The following is a 24,008-nucleotide window of genomic DNA, read 5'->3' as shown; positions in this document are numbered from 1 at the left end:
AACACCTCCCCTGCACGTTCAATGAGCTATAAGTATATTACTTTGTGTTGTTAAAAGTGCCCACTTCCTCATGTTCCAAACCTTCTGATTGAATGACTCAGGTTCATTGTCTTCCTCCTCCCCTTTTAAAGCTGTCTCACCCCTACCTGCCCATCCCTCAGATTCCACAAGAATACCAGTTAAGGTCCAAATTGACTTTCCTTTCTCTTTCCTTCTTTATAATTCCAAGGCTTCATTGCAAAAACTTCTATTATCCCCTTTGCTTCACTTCCCTTTTTAATTTCCAACCCTTAAATTTACTATTTTGCTAACACTGTTATATTAAGTGCCGTCGAGTCGGTTCCCACTCACAGAGACCTTATGTACAACAGAACAAAAACACAGGCACCTGTAATTCAAGTGGAAAAGAAATTAGAACAGCTGCCAAAAATATATATAGAAGGGAGTTTGCATGTATTACATATACCCTTTTATATGATGTTAAATTTAGGCTTGGGGAGGTATTAATCTGCATTCTAGGTTAGGTGAATTTCAGATTGTAGCAACCTAGGGTGACCAATTGTCCCAGTGTTCCTGGGACTACCCCAGGAACCTCTCAAACCCAGGCAGACTGACCCAGTAGATGTAAGGCAATCTTCCTTGCTCTATCACTTACCAGCTGAGACACCTTAGACAACTTACCTAAGCTTTCTATGCTTCACTTCCCTTTTCAGTAAAATGGAGACAACGATAATACCTACTTTATAGGTTATAGTGAGAAATAAATAAATAAATATACACAAGCTCTCAAATTTTCTTCTTATTAGGTACACAAATATCTGTTGAATGAAGAGATTCTAAATGTCAATGTGCTATTAAATGGACACAATACGGAGCAGCACACCGTAACAAGCATCAGTCTCCTAAATACAGGCCATTTAGCAGAAAGGTGAGTTTCCCACTTCTCATCTCCCTTTCCTGGGATTACCCATCCTTAAGAACAATCTTAGATCTTAGCCCCCCAGAAGGAGAAAGTGTTGTGAAAGGGATGAAGAGAGGAGTTGGGAAAAAAACTCCAAGCGGACCCATGAGTACCAAGAGGAGGGAGGAGGATAAGGGGCAGGATGCTCTATCAGACAAGGTGAAGTGAAAATGAGAAAGATGAGAATAATTCAAATCACTTCTTTAACATTTTAGAAATTACATTCACTCTTCTCACCACCCCCATCAGTCATTTCACTGCATAGCTTCATTTTGTATGTTTTGAAATGGTGTAATTCTCTGAAACTTCTTCCCCCATGGCTAAGTAGTACACTCACTGGGGCACATATTTCAAACGCAAATACAACAGACGCTAAAGTTATGATGAGCAAATGTTCACATTAGCCACCTAAAACAAAGGCAGCTAATACGTGAGTTCCTTGAATTTTATTTTTATTTAGAACTATAAGTTACACTGCAGCTACATCATTGGTGATATCAAATCAGTCTTTGTGTTTGGTGGTAAGAATACTGTAGTATTTCTACTTCGAAGTTGAGGAAAAATAATGATTCCAATGCATCTGGTGACTAAATAATAGGAACAGTGACAGCTGGGTGACTTCAAAGTGTTTTCCAAGTTTATTTATGTCACGTCTCCTCCCTCTTCCTTTCAAACTCCTTGCATATGCCATCACTGTAGGATCATAAACCCAGCAGCTGGCTTCTCTTAGGAAGCCAGGGAAAATTCTGCCTCTGTAGTGATATGCCTTGCCCTATTTTGATACAGATCAGGACTCCAAGTATTTAAGTAGGTTACCTATCTTTTCAGGAATATTTAAAAGAGCCTTGTGTGTAACAGATGCTTAAGAAATATCTGTTGATAGATTGGAAAAAGTTGAGTCAGGTTGAAGGTGTAAGTTTAGAGGTTTAAAATGCTCACCAGCCCCAGGTATGATGCCAAAAAAGTCCACAGGCATCAGGAACATTCTGAATATTAAGAACTCTTATCACAGGGAGTTTGTATCTTTTGAGCAAGATTGCCCATTGTTCTCTAGATCAATTTCCCAGTACTTTTTTCAAGAGAAAAATGACTGTCATCCTTCAAGCCACATGTCAAGTGTCATCTCCACTCTGCAGGCTTTTCTGGTCTCCCCTCTACCAGCCTGACTCTACAGCTATCTGCAATCCCTTCATCTGCTTCCCCACTAGTCCATGAGCTTCCCCAATGACTAGGTTCTGTCTCATCTATCCTTGCATCACTACTGCTCTCAGCAGTTGACTTGGTTTACATAAGAATCTGGATTTCAAGATACTCACAAAAGGTGTGTTAGAGGGCAATGTAATTAAACCGTCTTTTATAAGGCATCTGCTAGTTGTCTTGACTCCAATCTTATCAGGGGTTTCCATCTCACTCTTTGACATCCTCCCCCTAACTCTTGGGTTTTTACTTGTGCCAACACGATCCATCCTATTTTTACAGCCACATCCTGGTCATGACCAATTTCAGGGTACTGGTTGGTATTCCCTCTTGAACTCTGCCTTAGTAATTCTGTTTGCTTCCTTTCTAATCACCTGTTTTTACAAGTCTCTGGCTTTGTTTGACTCCCTGTTGGTATCGTTATATAATATTCTATTCTAATGCCAGTTGCACAGTGGTTAAAGCAATCGACTTTGAACCAAAAGGTCGGCGGTTCAAAACCACCAGCTGCTCCTTGGGAGAAAGATGTGGTAATCTGCTTCCACATACATTTACAGCCTTGGAAACCCTATGGGGTTGCTATGAGTAGGAATCGACTCGATGGCAGTGGGTTTGATTTTTAGATTATGCTGAAAAGGGTCCGTGGGTGGCACAAATGTTCTGCACTTGGCTACTAACCAAAAGGTTGGTGGTTCAAACCCACCCAGTGGTGCTGTGGCAAAAAAGCCGCAGGCTATGCTTCCGTAGAGATTTTAGCAAAGAAAACCCTACGAAGCAGTTCTACTCTGTAGTACATGGGGTCACTGTGAGTTGGAATCTACTTGACAGCAACAATTTTTTTTTTTTTAATGCTGAAGCTACAATGCCACCTAGCCCACTGTCTGGCACATTATATGTGCTCAACAAACGTTGGATGAATAGCTGAAAGAATGAACGAATAGGTGAATGAATAAATTAATGAATACTTGACAAGTAGTGATAAAATGCCTCTCGTTATAACACTGGCTGAAAAGAAACATTCTTTAATTCCAACCATATGAATGGATGGTCCAATGGTGATAGATCCTACTTTCAAGTCATGTTAGTTATTTTTCCAGTCCCCAAACCATTTCTAAATGAAGCGAAGAAAAATAGAATATCTGGTTTTAGTATGCAGAAGGCTTATAATCCATTAACATTCAAAGGAACTTCCAGCTGACTAATTTGAATTTCCAAACCTTTCATACATTAAAAATGTCCATGCCCTAGTTTCATACACTTAATTTGACAGCCACTATTCACTGAGAGGAAAAAACAAAATATGGGCCTACCTGAAAATGGGGTGCCTGTGACACAGCCAAATCAGACCTTGTTTGCCTAGCGGCTCTAGTTTCCTGGCAGATGACACGTCTGTGTCCTCTAGGTATGATGTCAAATCAGATACCATGATGAGAATGTGGAGACTAACAAAGTAGGGAGGCAGAATTTGTCTAATTGCTAGACTCATATTACTCAGGTGTCCAGTCTGCAATGACTTTTCCCTAGGTTCAACTTTTGGTACATGGGGAGGTTACAAAATCACTACAAAACTCAGACCCAAGTCATTCATCAGAATTACAACAGCACAGGATGATTAAACCTGGTTTCTGTCAAACAAAAAAAACCCCAAAGAACCCAACTGCAGTATTTTGATGTCTAATCTAGATAAAAGAAGACTCACGGAAAAAGGAATTTGGAAAGAATATCCACTTGTGTGTGAACATAGTATGTTGTTATTGTTAGGTGCCACTGAGTCAGTTCCAACTCACAGCCACCCTATGTAAAAAAGAACAAAACATCGCCCACTGCCCGGTCCTGCACCATCCTCACAATTTGTTTGAGGACATTGCTATGTTTGAGGACATTGCTGCAGCCACTGTGTCAATCCATCTCCTTGAAAGTTTTCTCTTTTTGCACTGATCCTCTACTCTACCAAGCATGATGTCGTTCTCCAGGGACTGGTCTTCCTGATAGCATGACCAGAATACCTGAGATGAAGTCTCACCAGCCTCACTTCCAAGGAGCACTCTGGCTGTATTTCTTCCAAAACAGACTTGTTCGTTCCTCTGGCAGTCCATGATATATTCAATATTCTTCGCCAACATCATAATTCAAAGGCGTCAATTCTTTTTCAGTCCTCCTTATTCACTGTCCAGCTTTCATACACATACAAAGCGACTGAAAATAGCATGCTTTGGGTCAGGTGTACCTTAGTCCTTAAAGTGACATCTTTGCTTTTCAACACTTTAAAGAGGTCTTTTGCAGCAGATTTGCCCATTGCAATGTGTCGTCTGATTTCTTGAATGCTGCTTCCATGGGTGTTGCTTGTGGATCCAAGAAAAAATGAAATCCTTGACAACTTCAATCTATTCTCCATTTATCATGATGTTGCTTATTGGTCCAGTAGTGAGAATTTTTGCTTTCTTTATGTTGAGGTGTAAACCATACTGAAGGTTGTAGTCTTTGATCTTCATCAGTAAGTGCTTCAAGTCCCCTTCACTTTCAGCAAGCAAGGTTGTGTCATCTGCACAATGCAGGTTGTTAATGAGTCTTCCTCCAATCCTGATGTCCCGTTCTTCTCATCCAGCTTCTCGGATTATGTGCTCAGTGTATAGATTGAATAGGTGTGGTGAAAGGATATAACCCCGACACACACCTTTTCTGACTTTAAACCACACAGTATCCCGTCGTTCTGTTTGAACGACTGCCTCTTGATCTATGTTCAGGCTCTTCATGAGCACAATTAAGTGTTCTGGAATTCCCATTCTTTGCAATGTTATCCATAATTTGTTATGATCCACACAGTCAAATGTCTTCACATAGTCAATAAAACACAGGTAGGCATTTTTTCTGGTATTCTCTGCTTTCAGCCAAGATCCATCTGACATCAGCAATGATATCCCTTGTTCCATGTCCTCTTCTGAATCTGGCTTGAATTTCTGGCACTTCCCTGTCAATGTACTGCTCCAACTGCTTTTGAATGATCTTCAACAAAATTTTACTGGTGTGTGATATTAATTATATTGTTCAATAATTTCCACATTCTTTTGGATCGTCTTTCTTTGGAATAGGCATAAATATGGATCTCTTCCAGTCAGTTGGCCAAGTAGCTGTCTTCCAAATTTCTTGGCATAGACCAGTGAGCACTTCCAGTGCTGCATCCATTTGAAGAAACATCTCAATTGGTATTCTGTCAATTCCTGGAGCCTTGATTTACGCCAGTGTCTTCAGTGCAGCTTGGACTTCTTCCTTCAATACCATAGGTTCTTGATCATATGCTCACTCCTGACATGGCTGAATGTCGACCAGTTCTTTTGGGTACACTGACTCTGTACACTCCTTCCATCTTCTTTTGACGCTTCCTGGGTCGTTCAATATTTTTCCCACAGAATCCTTCAATATTGCAACTCGAGGCTTGAATTTTCTCTTCAGTTCTTTCAGCCTGAAAAATGCCAAGCATATTCTTCCCTTTTGGTTTTCTAACTCCAGATCTTTGCTCATTTCATTATAATACTTCGTTTTGTCTTCTCAAGTTGCCCTTTGAAATCTTCCGTTCAGCTCTTTTACTTCATCAATTCTTCCGTTTGCTTTAGCTACTTATGTTCAAGAGTAAGTTTCAGAGTGTCTTCTGACATTCATTTTGGTCTTGTTTTCTTTCCTGTCTTTTTATTTATTTTCTCTTAACTTTTAAAATCAATAAAATTCACTCTGTTTATGAACTTTACAAGTGTACACAGGCATATAACTACCATCATAATTAATATGTAGAACATTTATTTGTTGCTGTTAGCTGCTGTCAAGTCAACTTCAATTCATGACAATAAGGTAATGAATGTTGCCTGGTCCTGGGCTATCTTCATGATTACTGGTATCTTTGAGTTCATTGTTGCAGCCATTATGTAGTGTCTTCCAACCCAGTGGACTCATCTTCTAGCACTATGTCAGACAATATTCTTTTGTGATTCATAAGGTTTTCATTGGCTAAGTTTTGGAAGTAGATTGCCAGGCCTTTCTTCCTAGTCTGTCTTAGTCTGGAAGCTCTGCCGAAACCGGTCCACCACAGGTGACCTTGCTGATATTTGAAATACCTGTGGCATAGCTTCCAGCATCCCAGCAACACACAAGCCACCACAGTATGACAAACTGACAGATGGGTGGTGGAGAACATTTATATCACCCCTTAAAGTTCCTTTGTGCTTCTTTGTAGTCAATCTCCTCCCTCTACCTCCAGGCAACTTTTTTTTTTCTTCTTTTGTACTTTAGATGAAGGTTTACAGAGCTAATTTGCTCTTTCCTGTCTTTTTAGTGACCTCTTGCTTTCTACATGTGTGATGTCCTTGATGTCATCCCATAACTCGTCTGATCTTTGGTCATTAGTGTTCATTGTATCAAATCTATTCTTGAGATGGTCTCTAAATTCAGATGGGATAACTCAAAGTCGTACTTTGACTCTAGTGTAATTGTTCTAATTTTCTTCAGCTTCAACTTGAACTTGCATGTCAGCAGTTGATGGTCTGTTCCACAGTTGGCTCCTGGTCTTGTTTTGACAATGATATTGAGCTTTTCCATTGTCTCTTTACACAGATGTAGTCAATTTGATTCCTGTGTATTCCATCCAGTGAATTCCAAGTGTATAGTCACTGTTTATGTTACTAAAAAAAAGTATTTGCAATGAAGAAGTCATTGGTCTTGCAAAACTCTATCAGCAATCTCTGGCATTGTTTCTATCATCAAGGTCATATTTTTCAACTACTGATCCTTCTTCTTTGTTTCCAACTTTCACATTCCAATCACCAGCAATTATCAATGCACCTTGACTGCAAAGTTTGATCAATTTCAGACTGCAGAAGTTGGTAAAAATCTTCAATTTCTTCATTTTTGGCATTAGTGGTTGGTGTGCAAATTTGAAAAATAGTTGTATTAACTGATCTTCCTTGTAGGCATTCTTATGGATATTATCCTATCACCAATGGCGTTGTACTTCAGGATAGATCTTGAAATGCTCTTTTTGATGATGAATGTGATGCCTTCCTCTTCAATTTGTCATTCCCGGCATAGTAGACCATATGATTGTCCAATTCAAAATGGCTAATACCAGTCCATTTCAGCTCATTAATGCCTAGAATATCAATCTTTATGCATTCCATTTCTTTTTAGACAATTTCCAATTTTCCTAGATTCATACTATGTACATTCCATGTTCCGATTATTAATGGATTTTTGCATCTTTTTCTTCTCATTTTGAGTTGTTCCACATCAGCAAATGAAGATCCCGAAAGCTTGACTCCGTCCATGTCATTAAGGTCGACTCTACTTTAAGGAGGTAGCTCTTCCCCAGTCGTATTTTGAGTGCCTTCCAGCACTACATTAGACGATGTTCTGCTGCTATTCATAAGGTTTTCACTGGCTAACTTTTTTCAGGAGTAGACCGCCAGGTCCTTCTTCCTAGTCTGTGTCCGTCTGGAAGCTCAGCTGAAACCTGTCCACCATGGCTGACCCTGCTGGTATTTGAATTCCGGTGGCATAGTTTCCAGCATCACAGCAACACACACGCCACCACATTATGACAAACTAACAGATGCGTGGGGTACATGGTATATGAATGGCAAATTCCTTATGCTTGGTTTTGCTGTGAAGACCTGAAAGGCTTGAATACTCACTGTGTTACTGACTTCTTCCATATGTAACTAATCAGAAGAAAAGACATTAGCCTTTCCTGCTTAGTTTCGCTACAGTGAAATCTACTTTCACTGGCTATAATGGAATGTACCTTAAATAGGAAAGCTACATTACTGTCTGAACCAATGTGACATATAACAGTATAATTAAGAAATAATCTAGACATGTGATTATGTTAGGAATCAAAAAATAATATATTTAGTGTATCCAAGCAGCTATCTTACTCCTTTAATAATCATTCCTTTAAAAATAATCATAAATAGTCATCCAGGACAGAATACACTTAGTTTTACACTTTGTCTTCTACTACACATTAATTTTTCCATTTTATATATATGCAAAGACACACATATATATGTGTATGTATACACACACACACATATATATATAAACTTCTAATAGTGAGCCATACTTGCTTTTCAAACTTGCAGATAAATCATCTAAAGACTAAGCCAAGAGATGGTTAGCAAAGAACTTGGTTGTTCAATATTCAAATATTTCTCTCAGCCACAGTTCTGAGAGTCAGGGTTGACTTGAGCAGGATCTCACATTTTCTCAGATCTGGAAGTGCTTTTCCCCCACATTTATGCCATGAAAATCCCATAAAGATGTGATATTGCCTGATAGACAAATCATAAGTAGTATTTTCTAATGTTAGAAGTATTTAACTTCGTACAACAGCCTCTTGATTTTATAACCACAAATTAAAATTTATGATGAAAGTCTACAATTAATTATCAAGAAGCCTGTGCAGACTAAAATCCTATGTGGTTATTGCAGGGGACTCTGAAATCTTTATTGTTTATTTAAAATTTAATTGTCTAAAATAGAGCTCTCTTTCCCTTTTGTAACAATCAGGGCAAAGCTAAAACAAAGTACTGAGTGAAAACAAAGACTGCTAAGTGATTAAGAGCAAGAGCTTCAAAGTTTAACAGATCCTTGTTTGAGTCCCTGCTCAACCACTTATTAGTTACATGACCTTGGGCGATACTGTCAACTTTCCTAAGCCTCAGTTGTCTCATCTGTAAAATAAGACTATTATTTATTCCTTGTTGTGGCTGAAGAAAATATATCATAATCTATATAGTACCCTGATATCCTGCAATTAACTGGTAATTACTGTTATTATTGTTTCGGGCTCCCGTTTATTCAGGGCCTCAGACTTTCCTCTTTGCCTTTTTCCCTTTGTATGTTGGTCCTTCCCTCTCAAGAGTTCCAAGAAAGAATCTGTGAAATTCATTTGCATAAAGTTATTAATGGCTACATTATTGCTTTCTGAGTTAAATGCATTTAAACAACAGAAAAATATACATAAATAAATTAATGTATTTGTATTTGTGCATTAAGGTGTAAAAAAGTAGGTTAATGAAGTATTTCTGCAGAACAGAGGGACACAGGGTAGTGGACGAAGGCCTGGGAAACTTTTGGGCCCAAAAATCATTATTTTGACTATAAGTATAAAATCCAAATAAATAAAAGCAGTTTCGGAATGTGAAAATCCAAAAAGCATTTTTGTTGTTGTTCTGTTTTTTGAAAAAGAGATGGGATCAGATCTGTGCTTTAACAGCACCGCTAGGGCAATGAGGTAAAGGGCAGCTTGAAAGGAAATGTGGGATGAGCAGGTACTCCAATAGTCCAGTTGAGAGGTAAGGCGGTCTGGAATCAGTGTATACATAGTAGGGATGGAAAGGAGGAAAGTTTTTAAGACAAACTGGGGAAGCTGAAGGCCCAGGGAATGATAGAATCAAAGATGACTGAGGTTTTGAGCCCAGGTATCTGGGAGTATGGAGACATCATTAGCAGAAAATGGGAGGCCTTAGAGAGAAAAACCAACGAGGTCCTATTTAGACAAGCTGATCTCAAGGAACAACTTGGGGCCAATGTAGAGATGTTCAATAAGCAGTTCAAAATGTGAAACTGGTAAAAGATTTCAAGGCTGGAAATGCAGATATCTAAGTTATGAAAGAGAAAGTAAACTTTTTAAACCGTGAAAATGGATGAAATCAACAAGAGTATAGAGAGACGACAGGATGGGAAGAAGAAGAGAAAGATGAGTCACAAGAAGGAGCAGAAACGATCAGAAAGGGAGGAGAACCAGGATAGGTAGTGTCCTCAAAGCTCAGAAGAGGGAATCAGTGGTCAACAACACCAAAACCACATACGCTAATGGCTGAAAGAGTAGGAAGCAAACAAGAAGAGGGAACACTGAGACAGCAGATGCCATTGAGCTGGAGGTGGGAGCAACTGGGATTAGGAAGGAAGATGAAAGGATGAACCTTGAATGGAGGAGCACACATTCCTTAGAAAAAGGAAACAAAGGAAATAAAGAATGGATAAAGATGTGGAGACATTTTGAGCTGCAAAGGAATTAAGTGGCCAAGACCTCTGATAAAGTGATGTAAAAAGATAAATGATGACATACGATCAATTTCAGTGAGTATGTTTCTGTAGATCTCAGTTTTATTACCAACTAAACGTGATGATGCAAGATTAGAAATCAGCATTAGGAGCTGTGCTACCAGCTTGTTAATAATGGTAGATGCACACCCAGGTGAAGCATCCAACTATTCCCCGATAGTACTGGAGTGAGATTAGAGGGATTGCTGAATTAAAAATCTCACTGTCATTTGAGATGATGAGATTGTCTATCTTTCAAGCAGGTTTCTTTTAGAAATCAGTTATCCAAATAAGCCACATGAAATACAGGCAGTGCCCTGATTACAAACGTGTTTCATTCCTAAATCTGTCTTTAAGTCAAATCTGTACGTAAATCGGAACCGTTAGGTATAGTTCTCATATAATGTCAGTTAGTCAAATGTTTGTCTTAGTATACAGTATATACTGTATCTTTCCATGCAGAAAACATTATAAAAAACTTCCAGATACACTAAAAAACATAATACAGTAATAATACATAATACAGTAATAATAATGTTTTGATGCATATCGCAAAGTAGCACCTGTTATCATGAACCATTTTATGTACCTCGAATTTTTAATATAATAGGTTTATGGGGGTTGGTTCATAACTACAGGTTATATGTAAGTTGGACATTTGTAACCCGGAGACTGCCTGTATATAACTGATAGAAGAGTCTCCATTCTGCCTGGTATTATCTAATGTAAGATTCATTTTTGTTTTTTTTTTTTTGTTTTTTCCTTGCTTTTACAGTAGTGTGGTATTTTTAGAGAATTTTAATCTCTAAAACAGGGGTTGGCAAACTACGACCTGAGGTCTGGCCCACCACCTGTTTTGTAAGTAGTTTTACTGGAACATAACCATGGCCTTTATTTTACATATTGTCTGTGGCTGGTTTTGTGCTACAACAGTAGAGTTGAGTAGTTGCAACAGAGATCCTATGGCCTATGAAACCTAAAATATTTACTCTCTGACCTTTTATAGGAATAGCTTCCTGACTTCTACCATAAAATTATGAAGCTTCTGGTTGCAACAATGCCCCGGTTAGAAGGGAGAGGGGAGCAGCAGGCAGATTCCAGCCAAAAGTAGGGCCCAGTACCAAACGTGCAGGTTTTGCCTACATCACCATCTTCAATACGTATTTGATATTTTAAAAACTGTTTGTAAATGTCTCAAAAATATCAATAGAGTGATTATAAAAGAACTCTTGAATACTTTGGATGATTATACATAAATAAATTAGGGTAATTTATTACAACTGCAGCCATTCATGGACTCCTAATAAATTCCCTAGCAAAGCAGAATCTAGAATCATCATGGTCTATTGCCAGGCTTGAGAATCATTATGTTACAAGTATGCATGATGTACTCATTCTTTAGTGCATATGATCACCTTTTGACTTTCTATCTTCTTAGCAGGGACAGATGTAAGAAATCTGATGAAAATGTGTTTGTTGTTACAAATGGCAGAAACCAAAAGCAGCATTAAGATCAAGTGAATTCTAAAATATTCTGGAAATAGAAATTACTTCTATAAATATCTGGCTATGAAAATGCATCCCAACACATGCTGATGAAACCTCTATGTGACAATGTCTTCCGATCCATACACTAACTAAAGATTACAGAGACTTTATATTTGTAGCTAAAAAATGAAGAGAACAGCTCATGTAAAAGGCTCTTTAATTTCTTAAATATAAAAAAATTTTAATCTGAATGGACAACAATAATGCTGACTATTTGCTTTGTTCTTATTTCTTGCTTTAAAAAATACTAGTATCCTTTCTCTTCAATTTCTCCATTTCTATGTAGGTAAATAATTTCTAATTTTTTTTCACTCTCAATGCTTTTTAGAAATATACCTCTTGAAGTTCAAAAGTATTCCATGAAATCTACTGATTATTCTGTTATGCTCCTCAGCTTCTGATACTGATAAAAATATTTTAGCGGTATTAATACCTTCTTTTCCAATTGTTTTATGAATATTACATGCACAAAGGTCCTTAATATTTTCTGATAATCAAAAAAGATTCTAGTTCTCACTAGGGACAGCAGGTCTGCAATGTATTATTCTATCTGTGACACACGGAGTTATCATAACGGCATTACAAAGGTACATATTCTTAGTTTCAGGAAAGGTGTACTTAGCATCCTCAAGATGAACAATGTCTTGGAGGTCCCAATGTCAGTGCTCTTAAGTATGAAAGCAACAAGCACACCATGCTAGGTTTGAAAGCAAGCAGAACAGCAGGGGGGAAAAAGAAAAAACTGAAATGGGATTTTGCATGTTACACAAAGTGGGTTTGACTATTTAGATACCTGTAAAGTGTAGCTATTTAAGTGTTGGCATAATGTAAAGTGCACAGAGGACTTCAGATTTTTCTTCAACAAACAAGTAGCAAGAATAGCCTATGCTGTGATCGACTCTCACAGCCCAGGAGGATTTAACCCCTTTAGGAAAAAGAAGTCTCTACACTGCCTAAATACCACATCATGAAGGATTTGCAAATACAAGTCGGCATTTTGCCCTTAATTCCTTAAAACACACACACACACAGAGGCACTATTTTCTTATTAGTAGGCTTTTAGAGGTCTCAGTGGAAGTTCAAATGCCGTAGCACCTCTTTTTATTCTTCTTTTGTTTTGCCGAGAGATAAATTATTTTAATTCTTCTTTTCTCATCAAGTTTTATTATTTTGCTACTGTTTTCTTTCCAAATTTTCTTCATATTTACAGAAAACCCACAGATATTCTAGGAACTTATCTTTGTGCCAAATTAAAAATTACAGAAATGTCACAAACTCAAAAGCTATATTTAGGTTACACTGAGACATGACAGACAATGCTACCTTTTATAGTTTGGATAAATCCTCCAGTATTTCTAGTGTAAACTCACAAAAGGACAACCATGTGCAGTGATTAATTTGTTCATAAATGTGTGTTCCCCTTGATTAGATTCTGAGCATTACCTTAAAAAGGAACTGAAAGCACAGTACAGACATTTTTAAGACTGAGGGTGAGTGGCAGAAGTCGTGGACATTACTTATGTTACCTATCAGTTTAGGTGCTAGAAGCACACCAACAAAGACTAGGCCACTATGTTGAGTTCCAGCACACACAAAAAAGAATTTTATCATCTAAAAATATTTGACAGTCGCATATTTCTGCTGAATTATTAGCTTACTGTGATTTCAAATAGAGGTTATTAGGTACAATAACCAGTATATATGTTCCTTAAAATATATTAAATTGAAATTTAATAACAATACCACTTTGCAATTGAATATCACTTTTAAAAAATTAAGAAATATTCCTATTCTCCCCTTTTCACTCTGGAGAGTTACGAGAGGTACAAAGTAGAGATATTATCATTGCCCACCCCCCTTTTTTCAAACTTTAAAATAAAAGCAGGGAGAAAGTAAGTGACTCCTGAAGACCCCATCACTAGCTAATGGAGGAACAGACGAGGGCCAGATCACCCTACTGCCTTAGTTTTTGCCAACAGACAAGACATCACATTTCTGATATTAAAAGGCAGAGAAGCTTTTAACTTTAACTTCATTCTGACTGAATACTACTAAAACAAATTGCTAAAATATCAGTTCGAAATTACTTTGACTCACTTCAAGCAGTTAATGATCTAGAAATAAACAATCTGGGAGTTCGAGGTATTTGCAGAATACGTAATTTTTTTGTTGTATTTTACCTGTTTTCTAAATTTCTATTTTATCAGATATGAGGTTTCCCAAAGTAGCTCAGAAATGGCTAGGAGGGTCTATAGGACTACAACATACAGTATATAGCATGCCTCCTTTGGGGTTAGGTTACCACCCTTTCTCCACATTGCTATTTTAATGACAAGAGCATAGTCAACAATAGCACTATTTTGACACTATATTCAAACAAATAATATACCATGGGGTTGGTTTTATGTAAAAGTTTTATTATTGAAACGTTTAAAAATCTTAACTCATGGCTGAACCTGGATACAAACAGACACGGACACCATACTACTCCCTTCCGTAGAGCACTAATGAGTGATAGGGAAAAGAGGGGGTCAAAGTGGAGGCAGAAAAATGTGCAACATTCATGCCAGTTTCATATAGACGCACTTCTTATCAAATAAACCCTGACCCTCTTCCTCAAATAATTCTTACTTAATCCCTTATTTTTATGCTACCTTCAAGCAACTCAGGAAAATGCTTCTTAACACTGCACTTTTTCCAATACAGAAGAGCCCACTCATTATAGAACCTACCTCCAAAACAACATAAGCTAACAAACAAACAATCTAAACATCAATGGTGAAAAACCATGTAAAGCAGTACTGGCTTACCGCTACTTCTTTAAATGATTCCCAAAATAATGGTAAGGCTGCTTTAAAACTTCCTGTCTTATTCATCAGCACTTTTAAAATTTCATTGAGGAGCACATTTCAACATAAGTGAGAAGAAAATATGTCAACAGAAATGGCTGCAACTTTCCCTAATGAACTAGAATGCATTCCTTTATGAACAGAAAGCTCCTGAAAATCTAGCTGTAGGAGAGATTTGGGCTGGTGAAAAAGAGGAAAACCAAGGGTTCCAGAAAACAGTTAATCCAAAGCAGCCCTGGAGTCAGAGAGCATGGCACAGAATAGATTCTACATATATGACATAAATACAGAAGAACACAAACAAAAAAGTACATGGCTCCTCACTGGTCACTCAGATAACAACAGAATAAAGTACATATAAGGAAATAAATAGAAAAGTGCCCCAAACGTGCCCTTACCTATGTGAGTCTGGGCCATGACGTCAGCCAGCCTGTGGGCGGCACCACTCCCACCACTTTGCGTGGAGGAGGAGGATGTTGTGGATGTGGTAGAGCCATGGATGGCTTGGCTGATCCAGTGCTCCATGTTGATGCTGCCTTGGCTGGAGGTGGGGGTTCCCTGGGAATCACCCTGTACCGAGCCTTCATCTTCTGAACCAGAAGAGGTATCTGTGTGGTGTGTAAAAAGAGATGTGATTTGCTACCTATTGTAGCAGAGACACACCAAAATCTCAATTCCTCTTCAGTCCTCTGTTGTAAATACAGATTTATCTCACATAAGTGCTCTGTTAATGCTTTAAATACTCTTGAAAAGTTAAACCACTTTTCAAATAATCTTTTTTTTTGGGAAAAGGATTTTTTCATCTAAAAACACATTGAGCAATTATGTTATAAAAAGCTTATTCTGACATTTCAATCTCAGACAGAGACACCAATTTGCTCCACACAACACTTGAGGAAGAAATCAAATTATATAAAGAAATAAGCATAATAAATTTTAATAATATATTATTATTTAACTCAAAATATCTAAAATATTATCAGTCAACATGTAATAAATATAAAAATTATTAATGAAATATTTCCATTTTTTCATATCAAGTGTCTGAAATCTAGTATGTTTCACACTTATAGTAAATACAATTCACAGTAACCACATTTCATGCACTTAATAGCCACATGTGGTTAGTAACTTCTGACAGTGCAGTGGAGGCCAGCTTGTGTTCATCTTCTACTGGCTGCGTTTTTCTTGACCACAGATTACATTTTTCCTGTTTCTTTGTATATGTAGCAATTGTTTACTGAATACTAGGTATTTTGGATAATATGTGAGGAGACTTTGAATTCTGTCATCTCCCTCTGAAGCTCTTTGACTGTTATTTTAGCAGGCAGTTCAATTACTGATTGATCATCTTGAACATGAGCGGGGTTGAATTTATTCTTTGTTAGTGTGTATCCGTGAAAAGCCCAAGGTGTTTCCCATGGTCCCCTAAATTGGCAATACTCAACCTTCAAACTCCAGCTCCCTGTGCATCCTGTTGGGGCTTGGTTTTAGAGCTTCTTAATGTAGATCTAGAGTAGGTGTTACTCTAGTGTGTGGTCCTCGTTCCTAAAGTACAGCCTTTCTCATGTGTCAGCTGGATGCCAGGCATACCAAAGAGGTGTTAAGGAGATCTCTATTGTGACAGGACAGAACTTCAGTGTCACTCAATACTATTCACCAAGCACTGTTCAAACTCTAGTGTCTCTGTTCTTCTCTCTGAACCCCACAGTAGTTGCCATCTAATTAGCCTAAGATGGTCTTTCAATGGGTCTGTACAATCCAATCGTCAGGATGCAAGGACTTCTGGGGTCCCTTCTCTGCAGAGTTCTTTCTGCTCTGTAGAGATGTCCTCTCTGATGTCCAATCTAAAGTAGATTTCAGCCCTTTCACCTGCCAGGAACTCTGATCTCTGCCTCCTCAACTTAGTAGGATTGTGGTGCTTTGATCAGACTCCAACTCTTTGTGCCATGGCCTGAAAATTTTCTCCAGGCAGAGAATTTGGGAATTGTAGGGCTCAGCTTATAAGTTTTCCTCTCTCAGGTATCACAGTCTTGTACTGCCTATAGTCCACTGCCTAAAAATAGCTCTCATCTGTTTTGTGCAGTTTTATAGTTGTTTATAATAGAGACAGATTAGACTGGTAACCAGTTACTCCATTATTGCTAGAAGCAAAAGTCTTGGTAAACTATTCTTATATTTTTTTACATGTGAAAGCTAAAAGAAAGCTTCTCCAGTAGAAGACTGTTCAAAATACTGTTAAGCACAAACTACAGGTAGTCCCTGACTTACGATGTATTCGAGTTATGACAAATTGCACTTATGACCATCTGTTTGTTTGTTTTTTTTGGTACATTGTATCATTAGTAATACGTTGCAGTGCATAATTTGCTGATGTTATTCTTCTCAGATGTTCACTCACAGATGTTCAATTTTATAATTTACTGTTCAAAACACTGCCTGATTTATAAAGATACTGATAATAAAAGGCAATAATAATGAAAACTTTTAAAAAAATTAGGTATTCAACTTACATCAGAACCAACTTATGACAGAGTTGCTGGAACAGAACCCTGTTGTAAGTTGGGGGCTACCCATAGATTGTGAATGAAAATGTTTTATGATGATGGTGTTGACATTTACGATTGTACAAAATTATCTCATGTGATATTACCACTAGGACTCCTGAATGACAGTTTACAAACTGTATTATATGCAGTGCAAGAAAATGCTAGCCAAATAATTAAATGCAAACGTTTCACAAAAAATAACATTTCCAATAATTTTTTTTTATGCTTTATAAAGACATTTGTGAAATAAGGCTTAGTTTTCTGAAAGGTCATCACGTATGACATAGTAACATTTTTCAATGGATTGATTCAATGTGAAATAAACACATACGCAAAAAAATCACATTGATTTCTTGTACGTTAAACTCATCTTTGCCATAATATGGGGCCCTGGTAGCACAGTGGTTAAGAGCTTGGCTGCTAACCAAAAGGTTGGCAGTTCGAATCCAATAGCTGCTCCTTGGAAACCCTATGGGGCAGTTCTACTCTGTCCGGTAGGGTCATTATGAGTCAGAATTGACTCGACGGCAATAAGTTTTTGGTTCCCATAATAAAAAAGGATTCAGAAAAATATCTATCTTTCTGAATATCACCTAATTCCAAAGATTTGTCTAAAAAAATTGTTTAAGTGGGTTTCTTACTCTTATAAGACCATTCTGTTTTGTTACACACAGAATACACCTAAAATAATTTATTTTTACATTATAAATTTTGGTGAATTACGACCACAAACCACACAAACTGACACAACTTAGCATATTAATTACGTTGATTTTTAAATAGTTCCAAATTATGTTTTGTGGATCAGCATAAAGAATGAAAGGAGACTAAGAAAGCAAATTAGCAAAAAGGACTCTTTGGACTAATAAAATACTGTATTCTTGAGAGGAAGAACATTTGGAGGATTGTTGGCAGATCAAAAAACAAAACAAAACAAGAAAATAAAGGTTGCCTTATAAAGCTTAGTATGGTCACTTTCAAAGGCATGTAAAGTTAAATACTTAGTGTTGTCTGAAGTAATACCCATGTATACTTGACCACATTTATGGTTTGAAGTACGTGCCTCTGTATCTTCACTGCTTACAAACACTCAGGTCTAAAGTTCAAAATATCAAAATACTCCAAAAAGTGTTGTGTACATTCAAATATTCCTATTGTAGCCTAAGTTTCTCTTGTTGGGGGAAAAAATGGTGGCATTTAAAACTGTCCAAAGTGTATGCTAGGTAACAAAGTTCTATGCAAAACACAGAATTGCAACAATGACATAAAATAACACTAGAATCAAAACCACAGAAACAAAACATCGAGTGAAGTAGGTTCAACCCTTCATGTTTTTAATAGATATTTGGATAATTTAACTTACTGTTTCACTTTGGTTTTGAAGATTATGAAATATAGATTACAATTTTTGGGGCACGGTGGAGTAGGGAACTTTGTAGTTATGCAAAATTTAGGATTAAATAAAAGAAGTATTATATAACACAAATATAAATGGGATATTACATTCAACCATTTAGATCAGGAGTTGGCTGGTCCATGGGCCAAATCCAGCCCTTCACCTCTTTTAGTAAATAAAATTTTATTGTAACACAACTATACCCATTCTCTTACATACTGTCTATGGCTGCTTTAGTATTACAGTGGCAGAATTGAATAGTTGCAAAAGAGATTATATGGCCTGCAAAGCCTAAAATACTGTCAGGGACTTTATAGAAGACATTTGAGGATTCCTAATTAACATAACTCCTTAGATTTTTCAATTCATTTGATTTATTAAACAATACAACACAGCATATCTATATTTTAAAGGCACTGAGAATAAATATACAACAGCCTAAATGGAAGAAAAGTGCAATTTCAGTTTGTACTATGAAGTACAACTCTTGTTACATGAAGAGGTAAAATTCATGAAATTTTATAACTTTACAAGTATTTTATTATATTTATTTATGAGTCTTTCCTCTCAAGTTTAATTTAGAGTATGTATTCTGCCTAGGCTTCTGGTTCACACCATTATGTCCAAGCTAAAAAGACTGTGATTGCTAGGGTAGTAATCAATTAATCCTAAAGACACACTTCTGGATTTTAAAAGGCAGTGGCTGCTGCTCACCTGGAGGTGTGTAGGCATCCATCGAGGTCTGTACAACCAAAGACCTGCGTTTGGAAGGCATAGGCACTGCCATCTTTCTTTCTTTGTGTTTAGCAAGAGCTGCCTGAACAGCTTCAGTATGAACATCTAAAACAAAAGAAGAGAGCTCAGTTATGCCATTGTTCAGTTAAGACCATAATGGTAACGTGCTTTTTCTCCTTTTCTCTCTGGCCTTCTGGCAAAGTGTATCTTCCTACTACAACTGTAAAAATGGATGGGTGAACAAGAAAAAAAGTTTAAATCTACTAGTTTGTAAGCTCCAATAAGATGACATTAAAATTCATTTTTTTAATTATTCATTTATTACCATAAAATCTATATTAAATAATCAAACACTGGCTGTAAACATCCATGTGATTTTTCTTTTCTTAGGGTGAATAGATCTTGATGTTCACATACTTCTTTATAGGTCACATTTTCAAGCCCCATTAGTCACATCAATTTACTTGTAAAAGAAGTATATATGTCTTACAGGTAGTAATGATTATACCTAACATTTATTAAGTACTCATTTGTGGGCCAAGCATTATGTTAGGCATTTTATATATATTAACCCATTGTATTAATTCATTGATTCCACAAATAGTCATTGAATGCTTACTGTCTTAGTTATCTAGTGCTACTATAACAGAAATACCACAAGTAGATGGCTTTAACAAAGAGAAATTTATTTTCTCACAGTCTAGTAGGATAGAAGTCTGAATTCAGGATGCTAGCTCCAGGGGAAGGCTTTCTCTCTCTGTCAGCTCTGTGGGAAGGGCCTTGTCATCAATCTTCCCTGGTCAAGAAGTTTCTTCTCAGTGCAGGGACCCCACAGCCAAAGGACATGCTATTCTCCTGGCTCTACTTTCTTGGTGGTGTGAGGTCCCATGTCTCTCTGCTCGCTTCTCTCTTTTATATCTCAAAAGAGACTGGCTTAAAACACAACCTAATCTTGTGGATTGAGTCCTGCCTCATTAACGTAACTGCTGCTAATCCCATCTCATCAACATCATAGAGATAGGATTTACAACACATAGGAAAATCATATCAGATGACAAAATGGTAGAAAATCATAAAATACTAGAAATCATGACTTAGCCAAGTTAACAGATGTTTTGGGGGCACACAATTCAATTCATGACACTTACTTTGTAAGTAGTATCTTATGGGCTGGGGCAGTGGGAGATAAATTAACTATGTCTCATGCAGGGAAGAGCTCTCTTAATTTGAAATCAGAATAATAAGAATGAACCAGCTTTTCGCTGTCAAGGTAAGAATTTCTAAGGCATGTGAAACCACCAGCATGAAGGTCCTAAATGTGAATGAGAATGGTGTTGGCAGAAAGAACAAAAAAAACAACAGTGGGATTGAAGACTAGTGGTAAAGGGAGAAGGATTCAGCAGGGTGAGAGCTTTACAGGCCATGGTAAATAGTTCAGATCCTATTCTAAGTATAACAAGAAACTACTGGATTTTAAACAGGAGAATGACATGATTTATGTATTGGCAGGATCATTCTAGCTTTTGTGAAGAAGACTGCAGGAGAACAACCATAGAAGCTGGGAAACAGAAGGCAGCAGTCCAGATCAGATATGACCATAGTCACAATACAGTCATGTGCCATATAATGTCCATTTGGACACTGTCTGACCACATCCACATCTGTGGTCCCATAAAGATATACAGGCAATCCCTGGATTATGAATGAGTTCTGTTCCTAAGTCTGTCTTTAAGTCAAATTTGTATGTAAATCGAACAGTTAGGTACAGATCTTATCTAATGTCAGTTGGTCAAATGTTTGTCTTAGTATATAGTATATAGTGTACCTTTGTATGCATAAAAACATTAAAGAAATACTTCCAGATACACTATAATATCTTTAACATAATAGTACAATAATAATAATAATGTTTTGATATGCATTGCAAAGCTGCATCTGCTTGTCATTATGAGCCATGGTAAGAACCTCAAATTTTTAAAATAATAGGGAGGCAGAGCCAATACGGCACCATAGATGGAAGCACCAGGCTGGCCCTCTGCAGCAAAGACCTGAAAAACTGCGTAAAACAGATACAAACATCAATCCTGGAACCCTAAGCATGAAACAAAGGGATAAAGAACTATATCAAACACTGAATGGAAGAACAAACTAAGAGAGAACAGAGAACAAGGAGAGCTACGGAGTGGAGATCTCCTGCCAGCTAATGTGGCACGGATTCACCATCTTGGACTACAGCCACAACGACCCTGCACAGGGAGTACACGAAGGCAACTTCATGGAGGTCCCAACAGAAGACAGAGCACCCGCTCTGCACATCACATTCTTTTCCTTCCTTCCTGCTTCTATGCACTGAGCAATGAGGGTCATGTCCCTGAGTGGTGCTCGTGTGGACCACTGGACCCTCAACCCTGCCCTGTGGCATGCACCAGCTCCACCCTGCTGAGCGCCACACCGAGTGGCCCCAGTGCCGACCCCCAGATCATGCTCCATGCTGCCCCATGGCCCCATCCCACAGACTGCTGTGCCCCCAAGCGGAACCACTGCAGGCCCCTGGACCCCGCCATACACCACCCCCAGCCCTGCCCTGCTGAGCATGATGCTCCTGAGCAGCACCAGGGTGAACCCCTGGACTACACCCAGTGCCGTCCTTTGGCCCTGCCCTGTCAAGCACTGCACCCCTGGGCAAGACTGATGCAGACCCTGGAACCTACCCAGTAAAGCCCCGACCCCGCCCCATCAAGTGTCGGGCCCCCAAGTGGGACCAGTGTGGACCATCAGATCTGCAGATCCTGCCCAGCCATGCCTCCCCGACCTGACCCACCAGCCCCAGTTTGTGCAATAAACAACCCACCCCCACCCTCCCCCACACTGGACCTGCCCTGCTGCACCATAGCTGACTGACTAGCCTTGCCCACCTAGACAAGGTGGTGAGAATTACCAGACCTACAGATAAGCAAACAACAAAACTCATGCAGCCCGCCTTCCCAGACATAACCAAATAAAAAAAAAGCAGGACGAAACAAACAAACCTACACTCAATAAACAAAAAAATAATTCTGGAATGTCTTGGAGACAGCAGACATTATCAAAACATAGAAAAAACAGGAAAGGATGACTCCAGAAGATGACCAAAATAAAACACCAGATGACCTTCCAGTAGAATAAAAGGCACAGGAACTACCTGATAGGGAATGCAAAACTCTAATATTCAGGGCTCTTAAAGAGATTAAGAAACAGATGAAGGAAAACACAGACAAAACTAAGGAAAAAAACAGACAAAATGATGGAAAATACAGACACAATCAGGGAAAACACAGATAAAGCAATGGAAGAATTGAGGAAAATAATACAAGAACAAAATGTCAAAATAAATAAACGATTAGAAATAATGGAAAAATAGCAATTAGAAATCCAATAGATAACAAGATTTCAGAAATGGCAAATGCAATAGAAGATTTTAGAAGCAAATGTGAAATAATGGAAGACAGGATCAGTGAAACTGAAGACAAATACAGAGATTTTTAAGGATCCCTGTTGTGGCTCATTCTTTTTTGAAACTTCCCCCTTAATTTCCAACTTTTTCTGACAGTCTCAAATTCCATCCTCAGACATTTTTAAGCCAGTCACTATGGCTTTCTCTGTGGGTTTTAGAAGTCCCACATCATGACAACTTGGAAAGAGTCTCAAGGCAAAAACCAAATAAATCTGAATCTCACATAGTGCTATACGCTTTTTTCAAGTATTCCTTCCATTTTCAGCCTATTTTTAGGAGTCGTTCTTCTAGTGCCTTCAAATAATTATTTTTTATAAAATTATTATTTTTATAGTTATTTTAATATTGTGTGAGTCTAGAGTTTATTATTGTAATGAACAATAGAGTGTATTATTGTAATCTATGGGAGAATAATCTGTTTGTCTGATACACACTCTCCTCTCAGTTCCAGAACCAGAAACCATCTCTGTACCTCATTAGTCCCATTTGGTTTTACGGGGCTGTCCACCACCAGGCTGAACAGTGAACCTCAGAGATAACTTCACCACTGACCTAAAAGGGTGTCTGGGGACCATACTCTCAGGGTTTCTCCAGGCTCCAAAAACTTACATTTTTAACATGAAACAATCATTTTCGAAAGGATAAACAGACAGGAAAGTAACATTTTATAGTGATTTATCTTTTCATAAATATAAAAGACATTTACAAAATTGCTAGCTCTATAGACAAGTCTTCTAAATTCGGGTCATAAAGTTGAGAGAAGATAGTAAAAGAAGAATAAATTAAACTAAGAGACCAGCATGACCTAGACAGGGCCTGCTCCTTCAGGCTTATGCCTGGAATAAGAAAGATATGGACCAGTTTACCCAGAGCCTGCAGCAGAGCCACAGCAGATCTGTTGCACTCAGGTAATGCAAGCAAGAAATAAACATTTGTCACTGCAAGCCACTTAAACTTTGGGTTGTTTATCAAGCAGCAAAACTGAACAACATATAAATGAAGGAAGAAACTAAGCTTCTAACTAATTCCTTTCAAAAAGACAACCTGGAAATATATTTTAAACTCAAAACAATGGCATTATAAAGGTAAAAAAAAAAACAACAACTGTAAAGAGTACCCTGAAGATTCCATCAGATTGTATATTAAATAACAATGTTCAATATTAAGTAAAATAACAGAATAGTCC

General features: G+C 37.8%; 1 protein-coding gene across 3 annotated transcripts in view; it reads right to left on the bottom strand.

Annotated features, from left to right (window-relative positions):
* Positions 1 to 24,008, bottom strand: part of DIP2C (disco interacting protein 2 homolog C) — a 372,164-nt gene that overhangs the window by 263,166 nt on the left and 84,990 nt on the right. For all 3 annotated transcript variants that reach the window (XM_023740166.1, XM_023740165.1, XM_004385883.3), the window contains 2 exons: positions 19,309 to 19,434; positions 15,048 to 15,257 (listed from right to left, as the gene is read on the bottom strand). In XM_023740166.1, the coding sequence (XP_023595934.1) occupies positions 15,048 to 15,257; positions 19,309 to 19,434 (336 nt within the window). The remainder of the gene's footprint in view (positions 1 to 15,047; positions 15,258 to 19,308; positions 19,435 to 24,008) is intronic.

Source organism: Trichechus manatus, unplaced genomic scaffold, assembly GCF_000243295.1.
Source record: "Trichechus manatus latirostris isolate Lorelei unplaced genomic scaffold, TriManLat1.0 scaffold00149, whole genome shotgun sequence".
Lineage (NCBI taxonomy): Eukaryota > Metazoa > Chordata > Mammalia > Sirenia > Trichechidae > Trichechus > Trichechus manatus.
This window is presented reverse-complemented; position numbering and strand designations above follow the sequence as displayed.